The sequence below is a fragment of the Mustela erminea genome, chromosome 6 (assembly GCF_009829155.1).
Source record: "Mustela erminea isolate mMusErm1 chromosome 6, mMusErm1.Pri, whole genome shotgun sequence".
NCBI classification, from domain to species: Eukaryota; Metazoa; Chordata; class Mammalia; order Carnivora; family Mustelidae; genus Mustela; species Mustela erminea.
In genome coordinates, this window is record NC_045619.1 from 47,985,110 (window position 1) to 48,009,782 (window position 24,673).

The 24,673-nt window shown below is 42.2% G+C and overlaps 1 protein-coding gene, 1 long non-coding RNA gene and 1 pseudogene across 4 annotated transcripts in view; all 3 read left to right on the forward strand.

Moving 5' to 3' along the window:
• LOC116593173 overlaps nt 1–23,045 on the forward strand; it is a 32,153-nt gene extending 9,108 nt beyond the window's left edge. Inside the window, exons 2-3 of one of the 3 annotated variants that reach the window (XR_004286791.1) lie at nt 1,424–1,502; nt 22,763–23,045. This is a non-coding gene — a long non-coding RNA (uncharacterized LOC116593173). Of the gene's footprint in view, nt 1–1,423; nt 1,503–13,456; nt 13,477–19,476; nt 19,515–22,762 lie in introns of those variants that run through there. The other 2 variants (XR_004286789.1, XR_004286790.1) reach the window with 2 other exon arrangements.
• On the forward strand, nt 11,391–11,509 carry LOC116594664 (annotated as a pseudogene).
• A 149-nt stretch (nt 23,046–23,194) lies between the features above and the next one.
• The window catches only part of CPM (carboxypeptidase M), a 72,569-nt gene continuing 71,090 nt past the window's right edge, over nt 23,195–24,673 (forward strand). Inside the window, exons 1-2 of the mRNA XM_032347077.1 lie at nt 23,195–23,269; nt 23,554–23,716. Of these exons, the coding sequence (XP_032202968.1) occupies nt 23,216–23,269; nt 23,554–23,716 (217 nt within the window). The 5' untranslated portion in view covers nt 23,195–23,215. The remainder of the gene's footprint in view (nt 23,270–23,553; nt 23,717–24,673) is intronic.

Genomic DNA, 24,673 nt, shown 5'->3' on the forward strand with positions numbered 1-24,673 from the left:
TCAATAAATGGACACTTGGGCTGCTTGCAAATCTTGGCTATTGTAAATAAAGCCGCTATAAACAAGGGTGCATGTCTCCCTTTGATTTTTATGTTCTTTGAGTAAATACCCAGTAGTGTGATGGCTGGATTGCCATCTTGAAATTTTTTTTTAATTCTTAACAATTTTTTAACAAGGGGCCCCACATTTTCTTTCTTTTTTTTTTTTTTTAAGATTTTATTTATTTATTTGAAAGAGAGCACACACAAAGAGAGAGCATGAGCAGGGGGCGGGGCAGAGGGAGAGGCAGAAGAAGACACACACACACACACACACACACCCGCCCCCGCTGCTGAGCAGAGAGTCCAATGTGGGACTCGATCCTGGGACTCCGGGATCATGATCTGAGCCAAAAGCAGAGGCTTAACCCACTGTGCCACCCAGGGCCCCACATATTCATATTGTACTGGGCCCAAGAAATTATCTAGCTGGTCTAGAACTTGGGTTACTGATTCCAAGATGTGATGCTCTAGGCTCAGTTGAGAGAAGGGTTATAATGAGTAAAGAAGCCAGATTGTCCATTTTATTCAAGATTCAATGTAGCTATTTTATACAAAATTTTCATAGTGATTTTGTCATGTAGCATGGCAATAATAACCGTAGAATCCACAAATTAAAGAGAATATAGAGCACATAATAGTTATATACAAGTTCCAAACAGAAATCCTCACAAAGACGGATGTAATTTTCTCATAAATATTTACAAGCTTCAAATTGCTGGATATCAGTCACTCCATTTATCTTGGTGTTTCCTGGTGAATGAAGTCTACCCAGTGTCTACATCTTATTGAGAAAAATCTGTTAAGCTAATGCAGAAAGATGAATCAAGAATGCCAAAAAAAAAAAAAAGTTTCCATCCTGAGCCAAAGAATGAATCACTTGTGCATTCATATGTTATAGAAAATATGATTCTTTTTTTTCCAGTTTTACAAGGCCAACACCTATCAGAAACACTAATTCTTACGGTAACTGATTAAGACGAGGTCTCAAAAGTTGTAAAAAGGCTGTTCCTGGAAACGAACAAAGAATGTATTTGTATGTTTATCTGGGAATTCTTGCCAGAATCCATTCCAAATCAGCAAAGTAACATCTACTTTTACATTTGTGTTTCAGTGAATTTTATAAACCCTGAAGCTAACTGATTTTTGCTTGTAGCAATATAAACTGATATTAGGAGAAAAGACTGGGGATATGACAGAACTGAAGTCTTTGTGCCTATTTATTAAGCATGATTACCCTTCCACATCAGAAATCACCATAAGTCAGCTTTCTCAAAGGCACTGATGTCCAAGGTCTGTGTTTTACTTCTTCCTATCCTTAAGTCACCTAATAATGCTGGCATATGTAAAGTACTCAGCCAACTCTCTCTTCACTCTCTCTCCAGTTATGGCCTCTCAGGGATCAAGCTCCTCCCACCAGCTAATTTTTCACCCTTATCTGTCCCTATTGGGCAGCACTCCCAGGTAGTCTCTCTGCCTCTTCCATTATAATCTACTTGTTCTTGATCTCACTTCTTCTGCTTTCCAAAGTGAAAATAATCTAATTTCTTTCTCAGAAATTAGATGTTTTGATGAATTAATATATTAACAAGGTAGCATTCTATTCTCCTGTCTGTTTTCGGGTTTTGTTTTGTTTTATTTTTACAATAACAATATTTCAGGACAGTGGCAATGGAGTGACCGTTAAGAGTTGAAATTATGGCTATGTAACTAGGAGTTTGAGATACCTCTGAGTCTCATAATTTAGATAACAGCCTGTGGACAGGACAGGCTCTCTGTAAAAGACACTTTATCATTTCTTTATTCAGTCATCAAACATGTACTAAGAACTTAGCCTGTGCCAGGACATACATCATTGAACAAGATGATCGGGTCCCTATTCTCATGGAACTGACATTCTAGGCATGTCCCCCACATAAATCTATGAACAATAATAAGGAAATATTTGGTAATGATAACCACTATGGTGAAAATAAAGCATGGTGATGTGAAGAGAAGTTACCACCAGAACTGGGGTGGGGGCTGAGGTGAGTAGTCAAAGATGGTCTCTCTGAGGAAGTGACATTGAAGTTGAGAACTGAATGATAAGAAGGATGACATGGGGTGGTCTAGAAAAAGAACATGTCTGGCATGTGGGAAGAGCTAATGCAAAGGCACTAAGGTGAGAGGTAGCTCTGTGTGTTCCGGGGTACTGTGGCTAGAGTGTAGGATTTCCAAGGGAGATGAGGGGGGAAAGGTAGGCAAGGGCCAGTTTATGTGAAGTCTTAGAGTCAGGAGGAGCCTTTGGGTTTGCTTCTAAGTGTGACTAGAAGCCACTGGAGTGTTTCAAGCAGCGGAATGACATATTCTGCTTATGTTTTGACATAACCTTCTGGCATTTGGGTTGTGACTTGACTCCAAATAACAGAGAGGGAGCAGGGAGGGCAATTAGGACAAAAATGATGCTGGCTTGGATCAGGATGGCCCCTGTAGAGGTGTCAGCAGCAAAGTCAGGATAGACTTGGAGATAGAGTCAACAGAATTTGCTGACCTATTCCATATGGCCATGAGGAAAGGAAAGAGAGGAGTCGAGGATGATTCCTGGGTTTGAGTTTGAGTAGCTGAATGGATACTGGTGTCATTTTCTAAGATGGAAAAGCTGGGGAGGGTAGTTCAGTGGAACAAGTTGTAAGGAGGAGATCAAGACTCACATCTCCCAAAATATTGAGAGTCAGATGCTTATTAGACATAAAGGTAGAACTGTCATGTGAGCATTTAGCTATGTAAGTCTAGAACACGGAGGAGAGGTCAGGGATAAAAATTTAAACTTGGGAGTCATTGGCATACAGATGGAAGTCTAAACCATGGGACTGGATGAGATTAATTAACGACAGGGTAAATGGAGCAGATGAGTCAAGAACACCACCGTTTAGAGGATAAGCAGAGAAGTCAGCAAAGGAACCATTGAGTAGTGGCCTTTGGGGGTCTTTGGCAATCTTGACAGGGTAGTTTCAGAGTGCTAGGAACAGAATGAGAGGATTGAAGAAATATAGATGCATATTCCTCAAGCTTAGGCAGCACCCCACAAAGCTGTGCTGGTCCAGGAACACCTAATGTGCTTAAAAGTTTTTTCTTTTTTTCTAAACTATGTGGCACACAGAAAATATGCAACAAAAAATGCTGTGAAGTTTTCATTGCCACCTACATAGCTCGTAAATCCTGCGATGTCCTGAAAGAGCTGCCAAATAGCCAACATTAATAATTTTATGGGGTAGCTCTCCAAGACATCATGAAGGAAAAACTAATAAAAGCAATTGTAAAAAGGCTAACAAAAATAGAAAACCTGACTGGGAATAACTTACGCCTGATGAATTTCTATGTTGTAATACTAACAAAGCTACCATAAACACATGGCATTGACTTCTGTGGTTTAAGACATTCACATTAAAATTAATCCCCAAACTAGCAAAATATTTGTCTAGAGTTGTGACAGACTTTTTTCACTTGTCACAACATACTACCGAAATAGCATCTATTTTTTTGAAGACAACAACTATTTTTGTTGATGATACAGATGGTAAGGGGAAGGGGCTGTGATTACTGCTGAAGGAGACACAAGGATGAGTCAAAAGTAGTTCCTGCCTTCAAAAATCTGCTACCACAGCAGGGGCAGGGATAGTTAGTCTTTCAGGATTACCATTGGAAGCCAACACCTGGATATAGAAGGCCCTCGTCCTTGTCCGTTCAGGCTGTGATAACAGAAATTTCTCACAGTTCTGGAGAATGAGAAGTTAAGGATGTGGTGTCAGCAGATTTGGTGTTTAGCAAGAGCTTCCTGGTTCCAAGGCAGCCATCTTCCTGCTGTATCTGCCTATGGTGGAAGGAGCCATGGAGCATTGTGGGGTCTCTAATAAGAGCATTAACTTCACTCATGAGAGCTCCATCCTCAGGACCTAAATCCCTCCCAAAGACCCCACCTCTTTATATTCTCACCTTAGACTTAGGTTTTCAACATTTGCGTTTTGGGGAGGATACAAATGTACAAGCCATAATGGCACTCAAGATAATAAATGAATAAATGAGTGAATTTTAAATATAGAAAGATACATGTATCTGGTGCATAGCAGTTGCTCAATAAGTATTTGTTGAAATAGTTATTAGGCAAACAGCAAACTAGGTCAGAAAAACATAAAGGGATATAGGACTAGGACTGTCAGAAAAAATTTTTGAAAAGATTGTGACTCCTGAAATAGGCATTGAAGAGAGACACCTGGCTGGCTCAGTCAGAAGAGCATGTGACTCTTGATCTTGGGGTTGTGAGTTTGAATCCCATGTTAGGTGTAGACATTACTTAAATAAACAAAACTTTAAAAAGAGGCTGGGGTGGGGAGCGGTGGTGAGAAATGTAAGATTTTTCGACAACATAAGGAAGCCCTTTTTAAAAAAAAAAAGATTTATTTATTTATTTATTTGACAGAGCGAGATCACAGTAGGCAGAGAGGCAGGCAGAGAGAGAGAGAGAGGGAAGCAGGCTCCCTGCAGAGCAGAGAGCCTGATGCGGGGACTCGATCCCAGGATCCTGAGATCATGACCCGAGCCGAAGGCAGCGGCTCAACCCACTGAGCCACCCAGGCGCCCCATAAGGAAGCCCTTTAAAGAGGAAAAAGAAACGATATACCTGCTGAAGGAGGCTCTTCATGGCCCAGTCCCATGAACCATACTGCCTTGAGTTCCTTGCCTAACATTAAGCCAAATATTCTGTAGTGGCAATGTGTGTGAGTGTCCTGGGCTGGGTCTCAGTGACAACTTGCAGAGGAAGCCATTTTCTATGAACTAGTACCTACCTCCCCTGACTGACCTAATCATCTTGAGAAATAGCAGTTTGGATTAGGTCACCTATAATTTTTTTTTTAATAGGTCACCTATAAATTTTGTAGGAAGATGCTCAGCCATCCAACTTCAGCTATCATGCAACTAGACCACAATATAATCCAGATAGCAGAGCTCAAGCCTCGTGTTCTCCTGACCCATCCATCTGTAAGCATAGAGGAGGTGTGCACAGGTAGCCACAAACGGTTTGCCTTCCTACTTACTTCTGTGGGAAAACACAGGCCGGCATCAGAGACACCAGCAGGACTAACTGACAACATGGAACCTTGTGGAATCTTGCCCTGTCCACCCTCTTCTCAACCATTCAGAGAAGGCAAAGACCCTGGGAGGTGTGAAAGGCTATACATAGGAAAACTGGGGGAAAGTGCCTCTCTCTCTCTCTCTCTCTCTCACACCCCTCCCTCTTTTCAGCTGGTGTCTCCGAAGTGTCCCAGGTTTGGGTTTGGTACAGGGGAGAGAAATGGAACCAGCTTCGTGAGTGTGGGACCTACATCACTACTCAGGATTCTTGTCTTCACCATCTTCAAATTCTTACCAGTCTTTGAATAAAAGGCCTCACATCTTCATTTTGCACTGGGGCCCCCAGTCCCAGAGGTGGGTTAGCCTGCTAGGAAAAGCAAGCTCAATCCTGACTCTCCTAAGTCCTGGGCCTTACCCTGGTGCTTGTTGACCAGCTTCTGGTCAAGTTCTTTCTCCTCCCAAGGACATCCAATGTCAAAACAGAGACACCTTGGACTCACTAACCCGGATCTAAGGGAAGAGCAGGAAACGGATCTCAACTGTTATATTTCTTTGAAGACTTATATTTTATCCTAAAAAAAGAAAAAAATGATATTTGCATTCTGCTCCATAATGTATCTGTTGGATACATTTTTAAAATAAGATATCCCCCCAAATAATCTTCAAGTAAGACTGGCACGTGAAGAAGATATACCCTCTTTATCAGTTGTGTATAAAGGCCTTCTGCCACCTTCCTGCCGAGTAACTTCCCATGCTGTAGCAGTGGGGGCCACACAGGTCAAGGAGAGCCTCTGCCAAGTTCCAATTCAGCGAATACACTTCACAGAACTCCAACTTCCTCTACGTCCCCACATGATCCTCCCCGTGGCCTTCACTGGTACATTACGTAACTCATGGTGTTGGGTTCCTTTTTTCCTGCTCTTCCTCCTTCTCCTCTTCTTATAAAGAAAGTCACAATTGCTTACTAGAAACCAACCTTAAAAGTGCTTTCTATTTCCTCTCTCAGTCTAGAGGCACCTCACAGCCTGGTCAGTTGTCTTCTGGTTAGGTCTCCTGGCTCCCAGCAAGGCTTTGCAGTTCTGGGCTCTACTCACTTCCCAAGGTCCACCCTCTTCCCTGCTCTGGACTCAAGACCCACTGGCAGTGGGGGCTGGCACAGCCAGCACTGGGCATATCTAACCAACTCCAACAGTCACTGCCTCTCGGTTGTCTCCCAGGTCTGCAACACACAGTGCCCTCTTCTCAGAATGCTTAAAAGATCTCTACTTGTCCTTGGGTCTCAGTCTAAATACTACTTCCTCTGGGAATCCTTTCTTGACATACTTCACCCCACCTCCCACTCACCACCCAAACTAAGCCAGTCTTCCTTTACTGTTCTTTCTTCCCCTTATAGGAATACTTAACAGAGTGTACTTACTACATTCTTCCTAACTTACCCATAGTCCTCACTAGCCCCCAAGCCTGACCAGAAAAGGGACTTGCTAGCCTTCTCCATTATATTCCCCAAACCTAGCAACAAGAAAAGTGTAGAATGTTGTTGAAGGCAGGGCACCGTTAAATGATTTTCATTTATAATCTCACAACAATTCTAGAAGGAAAGAATTAGTGTTCCCATTTAACAGATGGGAAAAGGGAGGCTCTGAGAGGTTGAGTAAGTGGCCTAAGGTGGAACAGCTGGAAGTGGTTCCATCAGGTTGCGAGACCTTGAAATCTGTATGTTTAACTCCCTATGTCAGTCAGAGTTTAGTCAGAGAAGTAGAAGCACCAGGAGTGATCGAGTGAGGTATTTGTTTTAAGACCTTGAAAGGGTCATTGTTGGAGCTCATTAAATGGTCTGCGGAAGGCTATTGCTTCTACGTCCAGTGCTGGCCCTGCAGTCTACGGGACAGACTAGGTGCCGGTCTACTTTTCCTTTCGAGAAGGAAAGTAGGAGAAAGCAAGGAAAACTCGGAGCCTGCGGACCCCAGCTGGAGCCCACATTATGTTATCTCCCTGCCTCCAAGCCTCCCCACCGCCATCCACGTGAGGATGACTTCCAGGAGTAGCAGGCACCTTTGTCTGGGGTAAACACACCACACCTGGCCCTGGGGTCACAAAGGCTGAAGGAGGAGATCTGGCAGGACCTCAGGAGCAGAGGGCCCAGCTGCTGTACCATGCCAACCACATGAGTCAGCAGGGGAGTGACGAGGTCTTTGAGCGGCTGCTTGTGCTCAGGGCCCTGCTCTGCCCCACACAAACCCGCCTTCACTCCTTCTCCTGGTTGCTTCACTGTTACAAATGACAAAATAAGACATCCACTCCTGAAATTCAATATTTATAACACGAATATATCACCTAGCATTATGTGGTATATTCATGCCTTCAGGGGTTATTTCCATGCCAATTGCATCCCGTAATTCTTAAGTGGAGGAGGGGAGGCGTCTGGCCTATATCAGCTATCCGATCTCATGTCTGGTTTTTCTCTGACTTCCCAAAAAACCATACTTTCAGAGACTGTCCTGGCTGCACGGGCTCTCCCAAAGCAGTTCTCCAAGCTTGCCTCTCTCCTTGAATCTCCACGTGCTCACCAACCTGGAACCTCTCCAAACACGTTTGCGAGAGACACAGTTGATTAAATCATTGGTCATTGAGTCAACCTCCAAGTCCCATCTCCCTTTGACTAAGGGGGTGGGATTGAAAGTCCTAACTTTCTATATATTTTTTTTAATTTAATTTAACTTCAATTCAATTCAATTAATTAACATATAGTGTATTATTAGTTTCAGAAGTAGAGTTCAATGATTCATCACCAGTTGTATATAACACCCAGTGCTCGATTACACCAAGTGCCCTGCTTAATGCCCACCACCCAGTTACCCCATCCCCCCACCCCCTCCCCTCCAGCAACCTTCAGTTTGTTTCCTATAGTTGAGTTTCTTATCATTTGTCTCCCTCTCTGATTTCATCTTGTTTTTCCCTCCCTTCCCCTGTGATCCTGTTTTGTTTCTTAAATTCCACAATGAGTAAAATCATATAATAATTGGCTTTCTCTGATTGACTTATTTCATCTGACATAATACCTTCTAGTTCCATCCATATAATTGCAAATGGTAAGATTTTATTTTTTTGATGGTAGAATAATATTCCTTTTTATATACACACCACATCTTTATCCATTCATCTGTTGATGGACATCTGGGCTTTCCATAGTTTGGCTATTGTGGACATTGCTGCTATAAACGTTGGGGTGCACGTGCCCCTTGGCATCACTACATTTATATCTTCTGGGTTAATACCTAGTAGCTCAGTTGCTGAATCATAGAGTAGCTCTATTTTTAAGTTTTTAAGGAACCTCCATGCTGTTTTCCAGACTGGCTGCACCAGCGTGCATTCCCATCAACAGTGGAGGAGGGCTCCCCTTTCTCCACATCCTCACCAACACCTAGTGTTTCCTGACTTGTTAATTTTCGCCATTTTGACTGGTGTGAAATGGTATCTAACTGTGGTTTTGATTTGCATTTCCCTGATGCCGAGCGATGTTGACCACTTTTTCTTGTGTCTGTTAGCCATCTGGATGTCTTCTCTGCAGAAAATGTCTGTTCATGTCTTCTGCCCATTTCTGGACTGGATTATTTGTGCTTTGGGTGTTAAGTTTGATAAGTTCTTTATAGATTTTTAGATACTAGCCCTTTATCTGATAAGACATTTGCAAATATTTTCTCCCACTCTGTAGACTGTCTTTTGATTTTGTTGACTGTTTTCTTTGTGGTACAAAAGCTTTTTATCCTGATGAAGTCCTGATCATTTTTGCTTTTGTTTCCCTTGCCTTTGGAGACCTGTCTAGCAAGAAGTTGCTGCAGCTGAGGTCGAAGAGGTTGCTGCCTGTGTTCTCCTCTTGGATTTTGATGAATTCCCGTCTCACATTTAGGTCCTTTTTTTTTTTTTTTTAAAGATTTTATTTATCTATTTATTTGAGAGAAAGAGCTCGTGAGAGAGAGCAGGAGAGAGAGCCTGGTCTGGGGAACAGTTAGGTGGAGAGGGAGAGGCAGACTCCCTGCTGAGCAGAGAGCCCAATGCAGGTAATCCCAGGACCTGAGGATCATGACCTGAGCCAAAGGCAGACGCTTAACTGACTGAGCCCCACAGGAGCCCCTCACATTTAGGTCTTTCCTCCATTTTGAGTTTATTTTTGTGTATGGTGTTTAAAAAAAAAATGATCCAGTTTCATTCTTCTGCATGTGACTGTCCAATTTTCCCAAAACCATTTGTTGAAGAGACTGTCTTTTTTTCACTAGTGAAAGTTCCAACCATCTAATCACATGTTTGGTTCTCCTGGCAACCAGTCCCCTTCTTAGGTGTGGTCCGCCCCCCACTGCCCCCCCAAAATCACCTAATTAACATAACAAGACACCTTTAAACTCTCATCCCTCAGGAATTTCCAAAGGTCTTAGGAACTCTGGACCCCAGCAGGGGCATATCAATAAAAGCACACAGAGAAGCAACAATGGCCAGGGGACATTTTGACTATAAATACCAAAAGTTTGTGAGGCCTGTCCAAAAATGTTTGGTTAGGACAAGGCATGGTGTAGCTGACATAAATAGCTCTCCAAAGACCTTGGAGCAATTAGCTCCTACATGGTAAAGGCCACTCTTTTCCAACAGTATGGAAGGCAGTCCTGTAACCTTAGTACCAACTCATATGAAGGTACTACCCCAGCTACATCTGGACTTTATTCCTTTCTTTTCCCATTGCCTGGAATTATGTAACTAATCTATCATTGGTTTGGGGTATGTTATTTCTTAATTAGTTTATTAGGAGAACTTATCCTGTATGCTCTGGGCTTGTGAGATTCCCATAGCAAAACTGTGTTAAGTGCTGGCAAAGACAAACTCAGTCTTCGAGCTTAATATGCCTCCCAAAACAAAACAGCTTATCATTATCTCAATATTGTTTCTGATGTGTGTGAAGAAATACAATAAAAATTACATGAGCATGCAAAATAAAGCATACGATTGTCTTTGCCCAGGCCCTCTATTTCTACTTCCTTCCAGGCTTCGACTTAGACACACCTTCTAGAAACCTTGTTTGACCTCCACTCATGGCCACCCCTATCCAGTTAGAACCTTCTGTTAGTCTGGGTCACAGTATCTACAATTTCCCGTTTGTAACACAGATCAACATGGTCATTGAGTGGTGGTTGAAGTTTTCCCTAATAGAATATGAGCTCTATTAAAGTGAACGCTGTTTCTCCCATCATCCATGGCATTCCCAGTGCTTAGCATATTATTAAATGCTCAATAAATAATTACTGGTGATGAAGGATAGTTGGAAGGCAGGTGGGCAAGGACAAGGTGCCCCACCCTAAGAGAAAAACCGCCCTTAGAAGGATTTTACACACCCCCCAGAAGGAGCCCTCCAGCCTTTCCCATAGATACATACACAGGTGACAAAAACCTGATTGAATGACAGGCACAGGAGGGTTCATCAGATTAAAACAGACCTCCAAGGAGCCCATAAAAACCCCTAGACTCCGAAACTCCTATGGCAACCCTCTCGGGTCCCCTCCCTCTTTGGGAGCTTTGTACCATCTCCTTGCTCTGCTCACCACTCTGGTGGGCCTCTCCATTCTTCCAAGCCGTGTGACCAAGAACCAGGGGCACCGACCAAGGAAAAAAATCCCATAACACTGGCACCCTGAATGAATGAATCAATTAAGCATGAGAAGACAAGAGAGTTTGCTTTGAGTGTTATCTGAATGTATTTATAATTTGACTTTGTGGAGCCCATTGTTGAATGGACAAGATTTGGGCTGTTTTTAAAACAATCGACTGGAAAGTAAATGATTAGACTGGTGTCTAAATGAGGTGTCACTCCTGATTGGTGGAGGGCCTCCAAATGGGGGGGGGGAGAGCTCATGGGGTGGGCCATTAAAGGATTCCCTGGAGGCAGGACAAAGAAAATAGAAGTGTACTGAATACGTGGGGTGGGGGAGGAGGCAGGACAGAGAGGGGGATTCTGTCTGCTAGGAGGCTGTGGGTGGGGGCTGCTTTAAAGAGGGAGGGTGAAGGGGTATGGGGAGGACGTCAGGAGTGCTCCCTTTTCTGGTGACTCTTCCTGGTTATAAGTAGCCCATTGGTTAGTTAGGGTCTAGGGCGTTTTGAGGTGGATCACCTGTATTCAGTCAGGGGCTCCGGGTCACTTGGGGCCCTTCTGCTCCATCAGCTTTCCATTGCTCAAGCCAGTTGGCTAAAGCATCCTCTATTATCACTTCACAGCCTTTTGGCTAAAATCATGTGTAGTATCAGTTCTTAGCAGTTTAAAAGCTGCCTCTACTTACAAGTTTCAACTATATTCAAATAGTCTCTTTGTCATTCTAATTTATGTACATCTTTTTCTTTCTTTCTCCCCACCCCCACCCCTTTTCCTGGTGGGTATGGAATATTAACAAGTCGGGATATTTGTTTCTCAAATATACAGGTTTTTTTGTTTTGTTTTGTTTTTAATGAGCCAAGGGGTGCCTGGGTGGCTCAGTGGGTTAAAGCCTCTGCCTTTCGCTGCTCGGGTCATGATCCCAGCGTCCCGGACCGAGCCCCGCTGCAGGCTCTCTGCTCAGCAGGGAGTCTGCTTACGTTCTGCTCTCTCTGCCTACCTGTGATCCATCTGCCAAATCAATAAATAAAATCTTTAAAAATATATATATTTTTTAAAATGAGCCAAAAGATGACTACTTCTCAACATTTAATACAAAGCACAGAAGAAAACAGAATTTGGTGATTACACCATTTCCTAAAGAGATAAGAGTACATTTATCATCTGCTCTTACATCCGATGGTTTGATACCTACATAATCTAATGACCAGATTCAATGTTAAATGTTACCATCTTAGCTTTGGAAATTTGTCTTATTAGGCCCAGGAAGCTTTCTTTCAAATCTATTATATATAATATATATATAATATACTTATATATACGTATATATATAAAGCATAGCAGAAAAGAATTACTTTTATGCTCAAAGACCATGCTCTGAAGAGAAAAAGTCATTGGTCTAACAATTGCTCCCTGATAGTAAATTATCACAACTGGTAAAGATCTATTCCACTGCTGGGAGTACGTTGGAAGAGGCTAGCATGTAGAAATAAAAGAGAAACAAACATATATTAGGCCTTATATTCCTTTCTTTCTGTTTTGTTCATGTTCACTAGTGGTAATAACAATAATAGGTTTAGTCTGGATCTTATGAAGCACTGCCAATAGGCCACTGTTGGTTATAAGCTCTTAGCTTATACTAACTCGTTTAATATATGCATCCCTTAAATTCCCTATCATCCTGTAAGATCGATACCATGATTTGCCCCATTTTATAGATTAAGAATGTGAAAACAGAGGTTAAGTGACACCCTCAAGGACACATAGAAAGTGACAGAGAGCTAAGGTTTAAATTTGGATAGTCTGGTTCCAAAGATACAATTTCTAAAAGTCACTGTGTTGCTTATTACGTATTATATGTTGATGTTCTAGCCTTCCTAGAGTAACATTTATAAATCAGCAAGCATGTACTGCACACTGACCTAGACGCCATGAGGGAAACAAAAAATTATAACACAATGCTTCACTTACTCTAGAGGTAGCTTACTGGACCAGATTAAATTTTCCACTTGTTTCAGTGTTTCCTGACAGTGTTTCTCAAGTGATGTGTTAGCACCTACTGGGCTAAATTATAAATAAAATCTTTAAATTATATAATCTGATTAAATTATAATTCTGCTTCACTCTCAGTAAATAGAGTAAATATTAAGCCAAAAATCTGATTAAATTATAATTCTACTTCACTTTCAGTAAATAGAGAAAATATTAAGCCAAGAAGGCCATGCTGTGCAGTGAAGAATGTGGTCCACACCACTAAGGATAAGATGTAAGAGGCAGAAAGGAATGTCAAGCCAGCCCCCAGAAAAGCTCCCAGGTTTCTGAGAACATATGATGTTCTCTATTGGAGAATTTGGGCTCTTGTAGAACGTAAGCTACATGAGGACCAGGATTTGGCCTGTCTCGCTCACAGTTGTAATCTTTAGGCAACATCCTAGTGCCTGGCACAGAGTAAACAACAAATACTTGGTAAAGGGGTGAGTAAGTGAAAATAAGAGAGTGGGGCAGAGCCACATATAGGTCTGCTCCCACAATGACCCAGTGCTGAAGAGGGACCACGGAAAGAATGGTGATGGTGGATGCCTTTACAGGCATGCTATGTTTTCTCATACTCTTCCAGGAACTAGGCTGTGCCTTTTTTTTTTTCTTTTGAAGATTTTATTTATTTATTTGACACACAGAGAGAGAGAGCACAAGCAGAGGAAGAGGGAGAAGCAGGCTCCCTGCTGAGCAGAGAACCCGACGCATGACTTGACCCCAGAACCCTGAGATCATGACCTGTGCAAAAGCCAGATGATTAACTGACTGAGACACCCAGGTGCCCTTATGCTGTGCTTTTTGATGACTTAAATAGCATTTTTCAGTCATTTTATTTTATTTTATTTTATTTGAGAGAGAGAGAGAGAGAGACAGCACAAGCAGGGGCAGGGGCAGAGGGAGAGGGAGAAGCAGGCTCCCCACTGAACAGGGAGCCTCATGCAAGACTCAATTCTAAGGACCCTGGGATCATGACCTGAGCAGAAGGCAGACACTTAACCAACTGAGCCACCCACGCGTTCCAGTCCTTTTATTTTTGTGTGTTCTTTTATTTTTGTTGTGTTCTTTAAATTTCTGGGTCCCACTGTTTAGATATCACTCCTTGGTAGTTAAGGGGAAGGATCAAATTCTGGACCGTCATGGAAACCATCTAGCTTTTCACTAACGACTTCCAAATCCTTTGCTAAATATTATAATCTTTCTATTCGGCAACATTGTAGAGTCCCTTTCTTCTTTTGTGTTTATCAGATAATAACAAATCCAGTTCCGGTGGGGGGATAGATCTGATTTGCTGGAGACAGCTGGCAAGAGGTTAGGTATAGTGCAGAGTGAGAGGTACCTGAAGAGTCAGGATTAACCTAAATACCCTCTTAGCTATATAGGAAATGGTAGGCAGTGGAAAGAATCAGTGAGAGGCATTAGGACATCATTTTACATGTGAAATTTCAAGAAAATTTGCCTCTTCTAAGGCAATGTATTAGAGCAGTTTTTGGTTTATAAAAAGTTTGAGAAAGAGGTCCAGAGATTTCCCATTTACAGGTATCTTCTGCTTCTCAAGAGTTTGGATTACACCACTTTGCTTTTACAAAAGACCTACATCAGTATCTGTTTCTGATTTTCACTTTTACAGAAAAAGATGAAAAGTAAAACTAGCCTTCAGTGTTTGCTTTGCCACAAGCCAACAGAGAGGCAGTGTGCACCCCAAGGGGCAAGAGTGGTGCCCCGACTCACTACCCTCAGCTTCTCAGCATCAAGCCGCCGTGGCTCACAACTGTGTCTGTGAGCATCTGTGCTTTATCTGGATGTAGGTTGTGCCTCCACTAACAGGATGTATCCTAAGATACCAGAAAAGTCCAAAAGAGGTTATTTGTGTGGGGTCTGGGAATGCTCAAGAAATCTTCCATATAAGTGAATGATGATTGTTTCTTTGCTTTATACCATTTGGACTTAGGAGGGTTCTCATAGGAACGCTCGCCTTCCTGGTAGCAGGAGACCCCTGGATTCCTGAGCTACATATGTGTGGCCTCTTACGTCATTAGCTTCACTTGCTAGAACAGTACATTTTTCATGGCGGATGAACCTATGTTGACACATTGTAATCACCCAAAGTCCCTCGTTTACCTTAGGGTTCATTCTTATTTTTGTGCCTTCTATGAGTTTGGACCAATGTATAATGACATACATCCGTCATCATCACTGCCCTAACAGTCCTCTGTGCTCTTGGCCGCTCACAACCTGTTCACCTTGACAACTACTGATCTTTTTTATTGTCTCCATAGTTTCACCTTTTCCACTTTTTGCCAAACAAAAGTTTTTCATTTTAATAAAGTCCACCTTATCGATTTTTTTTCATGATTCCTTCTTTGGTAGAATGTCCTATAGTTGGACTCATAATATACTTAGTCTTTTCAGATTGGCTTCTTTCTCTTTGTAATATGCACTCAAGGTTTATCCCCATCTCATCATGGGTTGATAGCTCATTTCTTCTTAGCAGTGGACAACATGCCATTACTGGATTGGATCACAGTCTACTGAAGAACGTCTTAGTTGCTTTCAAGTTTTGTAATTATGAATAAAACTTCGATAAACGTCATTGTACAGGTTTTTGTATGGACATACTTTTTTTTTTAATCTCATTTGGCTAAATACCATGGAGCAGGGTTACTGGATTGTATGAAAAGAATTTGTTTGGTTTTGTAAGTAATCATCAAACTGTCTTCCAAAGCGACTGTACCATTTTGCACTTCTACCAGCAATATATTAGAGTTTCTGCTGTTCCATATCCTCACCAGCATTTGATGTTTCAGATTTTGGCTCTTCTGACAGGTGCATAGTGGTATCTTACTGTTATTTTAATTTTCATTAAAACATATGATGGGAAGCATCATTTCATACCCTTATTTGCCATCTGTATATCTTCTTTGAAGAAGGGTCTGTTAAGGTCTTAGGACCATTTTCCAATCAAGTTATTTTCCTATTCTTGAGTCTTCGGAATTCTTTGTATATTTTGGTTAATAGTCCTTTATTGGATGTGCATTTGCAAATAATTTCTTTCAACCTGTGTCTTGTCTTCTAATTCTCTCGATATTGTCTTTTTGCCAAACAAAAGTTTTTCATTTTAATAAAGTCCACCTTATCAATTTTTTTTTCATGATTCCTGTCTTTGGTATTATATCTCAAAAAGCGTCACCACACCCAAGATCATCTGGGCTTTCTTCTGTTATCTTCTAGGAGTTTTATAGCTTTTTAGGTGTTACTTTAGGTTTATGAACCATTTTGAATGAATTTTTGTGAAGGGTGTAAGGACAGCATCTAGATCCAGGTTTTTTGCCTATGGCTGTGCAGTTGTCCCAGTACCATTTATTAAATAGACTATTTTGCTTTGTTGTATTACTTTTGCTCCTTTGTCAAAGGTCAGTTGGCTGTATATATGGAGGTCTATTTTTGGACTCTATTCTGTTCCATTGACCTATTTATCTCTTCTTTTACTGGTACCACTCTACTTTGATTACTGTAGCTTTAGAGTAAATCTTTTTTTTTTTAAGCTTTTACTTATTTATTAAACAAAGAGCGAGAGATCACAAGTAGGCAGAGAGGTGGGTAGAGGCGGAGAGAAAGGGGGAAGCAGGCTCCCCGCTGAGCAGAGAGCCTGATATGCGGCTTGAGCCCAGGATCCTGAGATCATGACCTGAGCGGAAGGCAGAGGCTTAAACCACTGAGCCACCCAGGCGCCGTAGAGTTAAGTCTTGAAGTCGGAAAGCATCAGTCCTCCAGCTTTGTTCTTCTCTTTCAACATTGTGTTAGCTATTCTGGAGCTTTAGCCTTTCCATATAAGCTTTTTTTTTTTTTTTTTTTTTTTTTTTTAAGGATTTTGTTTATTTATCAGAGAGAGTGAAAGAGAGAGAGACCAAGAGAGTACAAGTAAGGGTAATGGCAGGCAGAGGGAGAAGCAGTCTCCCCCCTGGGCAGGGAGTCCTGCCCAGGGCTCTATGGTGAATGGTGAATGTGGGACTCTATCCCAGGACTCAGGATCAGGACCCAAGTTCCTGAAGGCAGACGCTTTAACTGACTGAGCCACCCAGGTGCCCCTCCATATAAACTTTAAAATCAGGTTGTTAATACCAGCAAAATAACTTGTTGGGATTTTGATTGGGTTTGCATCAAATCTATACAGCAAGTTGGGAAGAACTGGCATCTTGACAATACTGAGTCTTACTATTCCCAGCCTTCCTTTTTTTTTTTTTTTTTTTTTTAAATAAACATGATTCTATTTGGGTGGAAGAAGTTCATCTCCAAAAATCTCGAATGCCACGCCCGAGCCGTTGATGTCACACCTCTTGTTTCCGCTCCTGCCCTCGCCATCCTCCGCCGCTGCTTCCGGGAAGGGGACCAAGTCTTTGGTCTCAGGATGTTGCGGGAGGCAGCATGGCACACAAGCTCATACTACTGGGATTCATACACATGGAATATCCCTCCATTTGTTTTACTTCTTTGGTATCATTCACCAGAGTTTTGTGGTATTCCTCATACAGATCTGGTACATATTTTGTTGGTTTTATACCTAAGTATTTCATTGGTGGGGGGGCTAATGTAATGCTATTATGTTTCTAACTTCAAATCCCACTTATTCATTGTTAGTATATAGGAAAGCAATTGATTTTGTAATAGTAACTGTGTATCCCACAGTCTTACTATAATCACGTATTGGTTCCAGGAGTTTGTCAATTCTTTTGGATTTTCTACACAATCATATCACCTGTGAACAAAAACAGTTTTATATCTCCTTCCCAGTTGTATGCCTTTTTTTTTTTCTCCTTGTTGTATTAGGAAGGACTTTCAGTATAAAATTGAAATCAGTAGTGGGAGGGGACATCCTTGGCTTATTCCTGAGCTTACTGGAAAAGCTTTGAGTTTCTTACCATTAAGTATGATGGGAGTTTAGGTTTTTGGTAGATAGTCTTTATCAAGTTGAGAAAATTACCCTCTATTCCTAGTTTACTGAGAGTTTTTATCATGAATGGGTCTTGGATTTTGTTAAATGCTTTTTCTGCATCTATTGATATGATCACGTGATTTTTCCTTTTTTGATCTGTGAATGTGATGGATAACATTAATTTTTTTTAAGATTTTATTTATTTATTTGACAGAGATCACAAGTAGGCAGAGAGGGAGGCAGAGAGAGAGAGGAAGGGAAGCAGCCTCCCCGCTGAGCAGAGAGCCCGATACGGGGCTTGATCCCAGGACCCTGGGACCATGACCAGAGCTGAAGGCAGAGGCTTTATTTAACCCACTGAGCCACCCAGGCACCCCAACATTAATTAATTTTTGAATGTTCAACTAGGTTTGCATACCTGGGATAAAGTCTAGTTGGTCATGACACATAATTCTTTTTATACTTTGGATTTGATTTACTAATATTTTGTTAAGGATTTTTGCATCTATATTCATGACAGATATTGTTCTATAGTTTTCTTTTCTTATAATGCCTTATCTAGTTTTAGTATTAGGGTAATGTTGACCTCACAGAACAAATTAGGAAGTGTTCCCTCTGGTTCTATCCTCTGAAAGAGTTTGTAGAGGATTAGTATAAATTCTTCTTTAAATGTTTGGTAGCATTCACTAGTAAACTGAGCAGGGCCTGACACTTCTGGTTTGGGTAGGTTATTCATTATTGATTCAATTTATTTAATAGGTATAAACTAAAACTTATCCTTTAGAAAAGGAAATTTAGTTGTTAACTTGTAGAAAATTGGTAAGATGCTCATAATTTCTGCTCTGTAAAGAAGATAGCACCAAAGGTCATAGTTTATTGTCCTGTAGGACATTAATCAGATTTATATCTAAATTTAGCAATAATTTAGAATGACTTCAGTATTTTCTTATACTGAAAATGCACATTATTTCTCTTATCTTTCTTTAAATCATCTTTGTTTACTGCTGATTTTCTCAATAGTTAAAAACTTGACCTGTGTTTAACTGTATTTGTATGAGCATTATTTTATAACATTTTGAAATTATACTTTGACATTTTATAGAAGTACAACTTGGTACTGTTTAAAATATTTAAAATCTTGGGCACCTGGGTAGCTCAGTGGGTTAAGCATCTGCCTTTAGCTCATGTCATGATCTCAAGGTCCTGAGATCGAGGTCCGCATTGGGCTCCCTGCTCAGTGGGGAGTCTGCTTCTCCCTCTCCCTCTCTCCCCGACTTATGCCTGCTCTCTCTCTCCCTCTCAAATAAATAAAATCTTTCAAAAAAAAAATCACAAAATCTAGTGACACTTCTGTTCTCATTCTTGTTGACCTTTGTTGAGGTATCTAGCCCCGAGCTATAGTCTTTCCCTCTGTTCCAATTCCTGCCCCTAACTTGGAGACCTTCCTGCCTTTGGGCAGGACGGATCCATCCTCTCCCTTTTCAGGTCCCTCCTATCCCATTTCCAGTGTCCTTCCTCAGTTCTGTAATTCACTTCTTCACTCTTCTTCACTTCTGTAACTCAGTACAAAGGATTTTAGATACTCTATTCTTTCAGAACCGTTCATCTCAGATATTTCTGTGCTTTTTGCTCTGTACTGCTTTTAGATGAAAATGCCTTGTTTTTCCGCTTAAAAGAAGTAACATGTTTCCTGGAAAAAATTTTTTTTAATATTTTATTTATTTATTTGAAAGGGAGAGAGCACAGCAGGGGGAGCAGCAGGAAGAGGGAGAAGCAGACTTCCTGCAGAGCAGGAAGCCCAATGCGGCACTCGATCCCAGGACCCCGGGACCATGACCCCAGCCGAAGGCAGACGCTTAACCGACTGAGCCACTCAGGGACCCCTTTCCTGGAAAATTTTTTTCAGAAAATACAAAAAGATTCAAAAGAGAGAATCAAGACGTTGCCATCTAGAGCATACCACTCAGCATTTTGCAACGTTTTAAATTTGCTGTCGGGAGGAGCTTTTTGTTTGCTTTCCAAAATGGGATCTTACCATTCATTTTACTTTTGTAATTTGGTTTTTGCCACTGAATGATTTATCTTTCCCAGCCAATAAATAGAGACGGACATCATCATTATTATGGCTGAAAAACAATTTATTTTATGGATGTAATGTTCTTTATCTAACCCAGGGTGTCTCAACCTCAACACTGACATTTGGGGCTGGATAATTTATCGCAGGGCTTGGACTGTGCATTGTAGGATGTTCTGTAGCATTCCTGCCATCTACCAGTTACATGCCAGTGTCATCATCCCCCTGGTCATGATAATTAAATACGCGTCCAGCTAGGGGCCCCTGGATGGTTCAGTAAGTTAAGAATCCGACTCTTGATTTCTGCTTAGGTCATAATCTCAGGATCCTGAGATAGAGCTGGGCATGAGGCCCTGTGATCAGCAAAATAATCTCTCTGTCCCTCTCCCTCCCCCTCTGCTCCTCCCCTTCTGCCTGTCCCCCTGATCCTCCCCCCACCCCTCCCCCACCTGCCCCTGTGAGCTTGAGCACTCCCTCTCGCTCTCAAATAAATAAATAAAATCTTTTTTTAAAAAAAATATTTCCAGCTATTCCAAATGGCTTCTGTGGGCAGTCTTATCCCAATTGAGAACCACTGACATAATCAGTCTACTATTACTTAAAATTTACACTTATCTATTTTTTTTTACAATTAAAAACAGTGGTGCTAATAACAATCCTAACATATACAAACTTAGCACTTCTTTGAGTTCCTGCATAACTTAAATTCCTAGAAAAGAACATATTTTAAATGTTGATGTCTATTCCCAGATAGTTCTCCAGATAGTATTATATCAATTTATAGTACCATTTAAACAGCAGAAATGCCATTTCCTCAGATCTTATCCAAGTACTGTCCATCTTTTAAATCTTTCTTAGTGAAATGCAAAACACAATACTATTTTGCCCTTTAAACTTATAAATTCTTTGATTGCTAATCAGGTTGGTAGCTTTTACTATTTTTATTGGTCATTTGTATTACTCCTTTTGTGAGCTGCTAATTATTACCTTTTGTCCATTCTTGGTTTTGCAAAAGCTCGTAATTCTTTCTTCCAGTTTGTAATTTTTCTGGTAACATTTATGCTGAGTTTTCCTTTATAGAAGTTATACATTTTTTGCGTCACCAAATTATTAGCCTCTTTATTGTGGTTTTACTGTTAGTGGTGTCATACTTAGATCAACTCTGAAGTCTTATACTTCAGAGTTTTACTCTATTAGACCAACCTTCTATTTTTCTTTATTTCTCACTAGACCCTAACTAAGCCTTTACTATGTCTAGACCAGTGCAGATCAAATTGGAATGCACATATGGATTAACTAGAATCTTATTAAAATTCACATTCTGATTCAGTAGGTTTGTATGGGACAAGGGAGCCTGCCTTTCCAACAAGCTTACAGGTGATGTCAGTGCTCTTCCTGGAACACACTTTTTTTCCTTCTAATTTTATTTATTTATTTGACACAGGGAGAGATAAGAGTACAAGCAGGAGGAGCAGCAAGGAGAGGGAGAAGCAGGCTCCCGCAGAGCAGGAAACCGGACCTGGTGCTCCATCCCAGAACCCCCAGACCATGACCTGAGCCAAAGGAAGGCAGACCTGGGTCGCTCAGTTGGTTGGGCATCTGCCTAGACCACACTTTGAGTCACTAGGTTTTAGACCTTCAGCCCTCAATTCTCTGTACTCTCTCCCTCCATTCTCTGACTGGTTCTCCTCTGAATTTGCTTCCCTTCCTCCCTACTGTGAATCCCAAGGGTAGTAATTTCAACTATACTTCACCCCTTTGTTTTTTTGGTACAACAACCCTTGCAATCTCTACTTCAATATTGACAAAGCCACCATATCTCCAGTCTCCAGCCACAGTACCACTGAAGGAGATCCTGTAACTGCTACTTTCTTCTATAACAAATGTATCATTTCTAAAGTCCAATCAGCCAGCTTTCACTTTGTTCCTCCTCAGCTGGCCTTTCCCATTTTCATAGCAACTTTGTCTAAATGTTAACTCCTCAACCCTGCTCCACCTCCTTTGAAGCCTCTTTGTCAGTGAATGACAGTAAAAGAACCTCTTCAAGCCACCTATAGAAGTCACAGCATAGTAGCTGCTGCATGCTTAAAAAGAAATCTGCTCAAAAACCCAACAACGTCAAGATTTTCCAACACTTAGAAAAGTCTGTCTAAAGGCTTATGAATTAAACTAGATTATTTAATAAGCACCTCATACAGTTCTTACAATGTGCCTGCCAACTTTATTTCGGTAGGTATAGGAGTGAGGATTGGAACCCAAATCTTTTGACACCAGTCTTAGGCTTTATCCCTCCAGGCTCTGGTGCTTGGGAATCACAGGAGGCCTCATTGTTCCTGAGAGCTCAATTCTACAATAGTTATCTGTGTCTCCAACAAAGAAGAGGCAGGCAAATCAATAGCGGTTTTCAGCTCCGGATGCATATTTGATTCACTCGAAGCTTTTTAAAAATGTCCTTACCAGGACCTCACCGGGAGAAAATCTGTTCAATTAGTTTTCAGTTGTGCACTAATATTTTTTAATCTGTTAAAGAGGAATGTTATTCCAAATCAGGGGTTTTCAAGCTTTTTAGGTTCACTGGACCCTTGGCACAAATCTCCAATCTCTCTGACCAGTAATGTGTGACAGGTGTGTGAGGTCTTGGCCCACACCATAAACTGCCTCTTGGGTTTTGGTGAGATCTGTTCTCCCTGGTGCAAATGTAGGCCACCCTATCCTTCCAGAAAGAAGCATTTAAGAAACAGAGAAGTAAAATTGGCCTAGGGAGTGTTGGATTTACAAATAGTGGCTGTGTTTCTTCCATGTGATTTCCAAGTTTTAAATTTAACTGATGTAGCCAATCTCACACACCAAGTAAATTTGTCGGAAATTCTCCTATACTGCACAGTTGGCAATTGAAAACTTCTACACACACGCGTTCTTCTCTCTTGAATCCCACGCGTCTTCAGAGCACGGCCGGGGAGCCTGCCACAGCTGGGACGCAGCCGCTCCGACGTGCAGAGCTCTCACGGCGTCCCGGGGCTGCAGCCGAGCCAAGGGCCCGGCTCCACAGCTGCACACTCGCAGCAGCTGGAGACACCCAAACGCCCGCATGCCCCTCGCCGGAGCCGTGGCCGAGGGCAGGACACGCTTCCAAGCCAGGGCACCGGCAAAGCCTGGGACCGCGACAGGCGACTCAAAGATTACACCGCGCTCCGCCACCCTCGACCGCGCACCCGCACGGGCCGCCGCACCCCGGTAAGCCCGCGCCGCGCGGGTTCCAGTCCGCCCAGGTGCGAAGGGCGCTGGGCGGCCCCGGCCCCGCCCACCAGGGACCCGCGCGGCGCCCGAGTGGGCCGGCGGCACGTCAGTCAGGCGCCGGGGGCGGGGTCCGGGAGCGCCCGTCCCCCCGCCCGGCTATAATGTCGGGCCCCGGCCGGCGGCCGGCGGCGGTGGAGGTGTGCGCCTGGGCAAGGGTGAGGCTGAGGGCGCGCGGAGCTCCTGGCAGCTGCCGGCGGCGGCGGCTCGCGGGCCATAGGGAGGGAAGGAGGAAGGGAAGGGCGGTGGGATGGAGGGCACTCGGGGCTGCCCGGGCTCCGCTCACACCAACTCTCGAAGGTGCTGCTTCCCACGTTCACCTCCTCGGGCGCGGGCAGCGGTGGTGTCAGGGGACCTGACGGTACAGCGCTGAGCCGAGCCGGGGACCGCCACAGCCCTTCCCGCCTCTGTTCTCAGCTTTGTTATTTGTATTCATCTCCAGAACATGGACTTCGTCCGCCTCTGGCTAGGGCTGCTGCTGCCCTTGGGGGGTGCGCTGGACTTCGGCTACCACCACCAGGAAGAGATGGAAGCGTTTTTGAAGAACGTGGCCCGAAACTACAGTTCTATCACTCGCTTACACAGTGTTGGGAAGTCTGTGAAAGGTAGGGTCCGTCTCGTGCACTTGCCCAAACCCCCAGTCCTCGCTTTCATTCATTAAATCCACCTTAGCTGCCTGTCCCCTTTCCTTGGAGCGACTCAGAGGAGCTCCAAGAGGGCAAGCTGGTGCCTTGCGTGTTGGTGGGTTTCTGCTTTTGTGTGTTGTGTTGTCTTAGTTTGTAAGGGAAGTAGTAGGAAGACCTGAATTTTAGGAGACGTCTCTGCTGTCATTCAGTGTCGTTGAGACTTGTTCTTTTTCCATCTTGCAGGCACTAGTTGCTTGAGGTGTGTATTTTTGTTTTTTTCTTGGTAGGTAAACTTATGTCAAGAAGGTGTCCGTTTATCCATCGCAGCTTTCCCCTTTCGTTGGCTTCTTTAAATAGGATTTGGACTGTTAGTATCATTTCGGTCTCTTAAAGTCTTAAAGTCTCCTTTAAGTTAAAATAGTTCAGTTCTGTTGGCGAGATTTCTGTTGTGTATAATCAGCCCTATGACATAAAGTGATGCAAAACTATCGTTTCTATAAGTTTATGTTAAATAGTACCGTTGGTAAGATTTGTGTCATGCGTAATTAGCCCTCTGGCTTAAAGTTATGTAAAGAAGTGACTGATACTGATTAAAGGCTCTTTTAAGATTATCGATTTGGATAAGGCAATTGCTGGATAATAAATATGTTAGCAATGATTGGGACTAGCATTTTCACATTTATCATTTAACTGCTTTATTGTTTTAATTTAGAAATTAATATATTAAATAGAAATAACTGTATATTAAGTCTCATTCTGATAGACAAGGAATTTGAATCAGAGATATTAAGTATTTTGCTCAGGATCACCAGATGGTAGATTTCATAAGCAGACTGGCATTCAGATCCTTCTACTTAAAGGCGTAGATATTTTGGGGAAAGTCAAATACTTTGTCAAACATTGTTATTTCTTAATCTTTTTTTATTGCTACCCCGG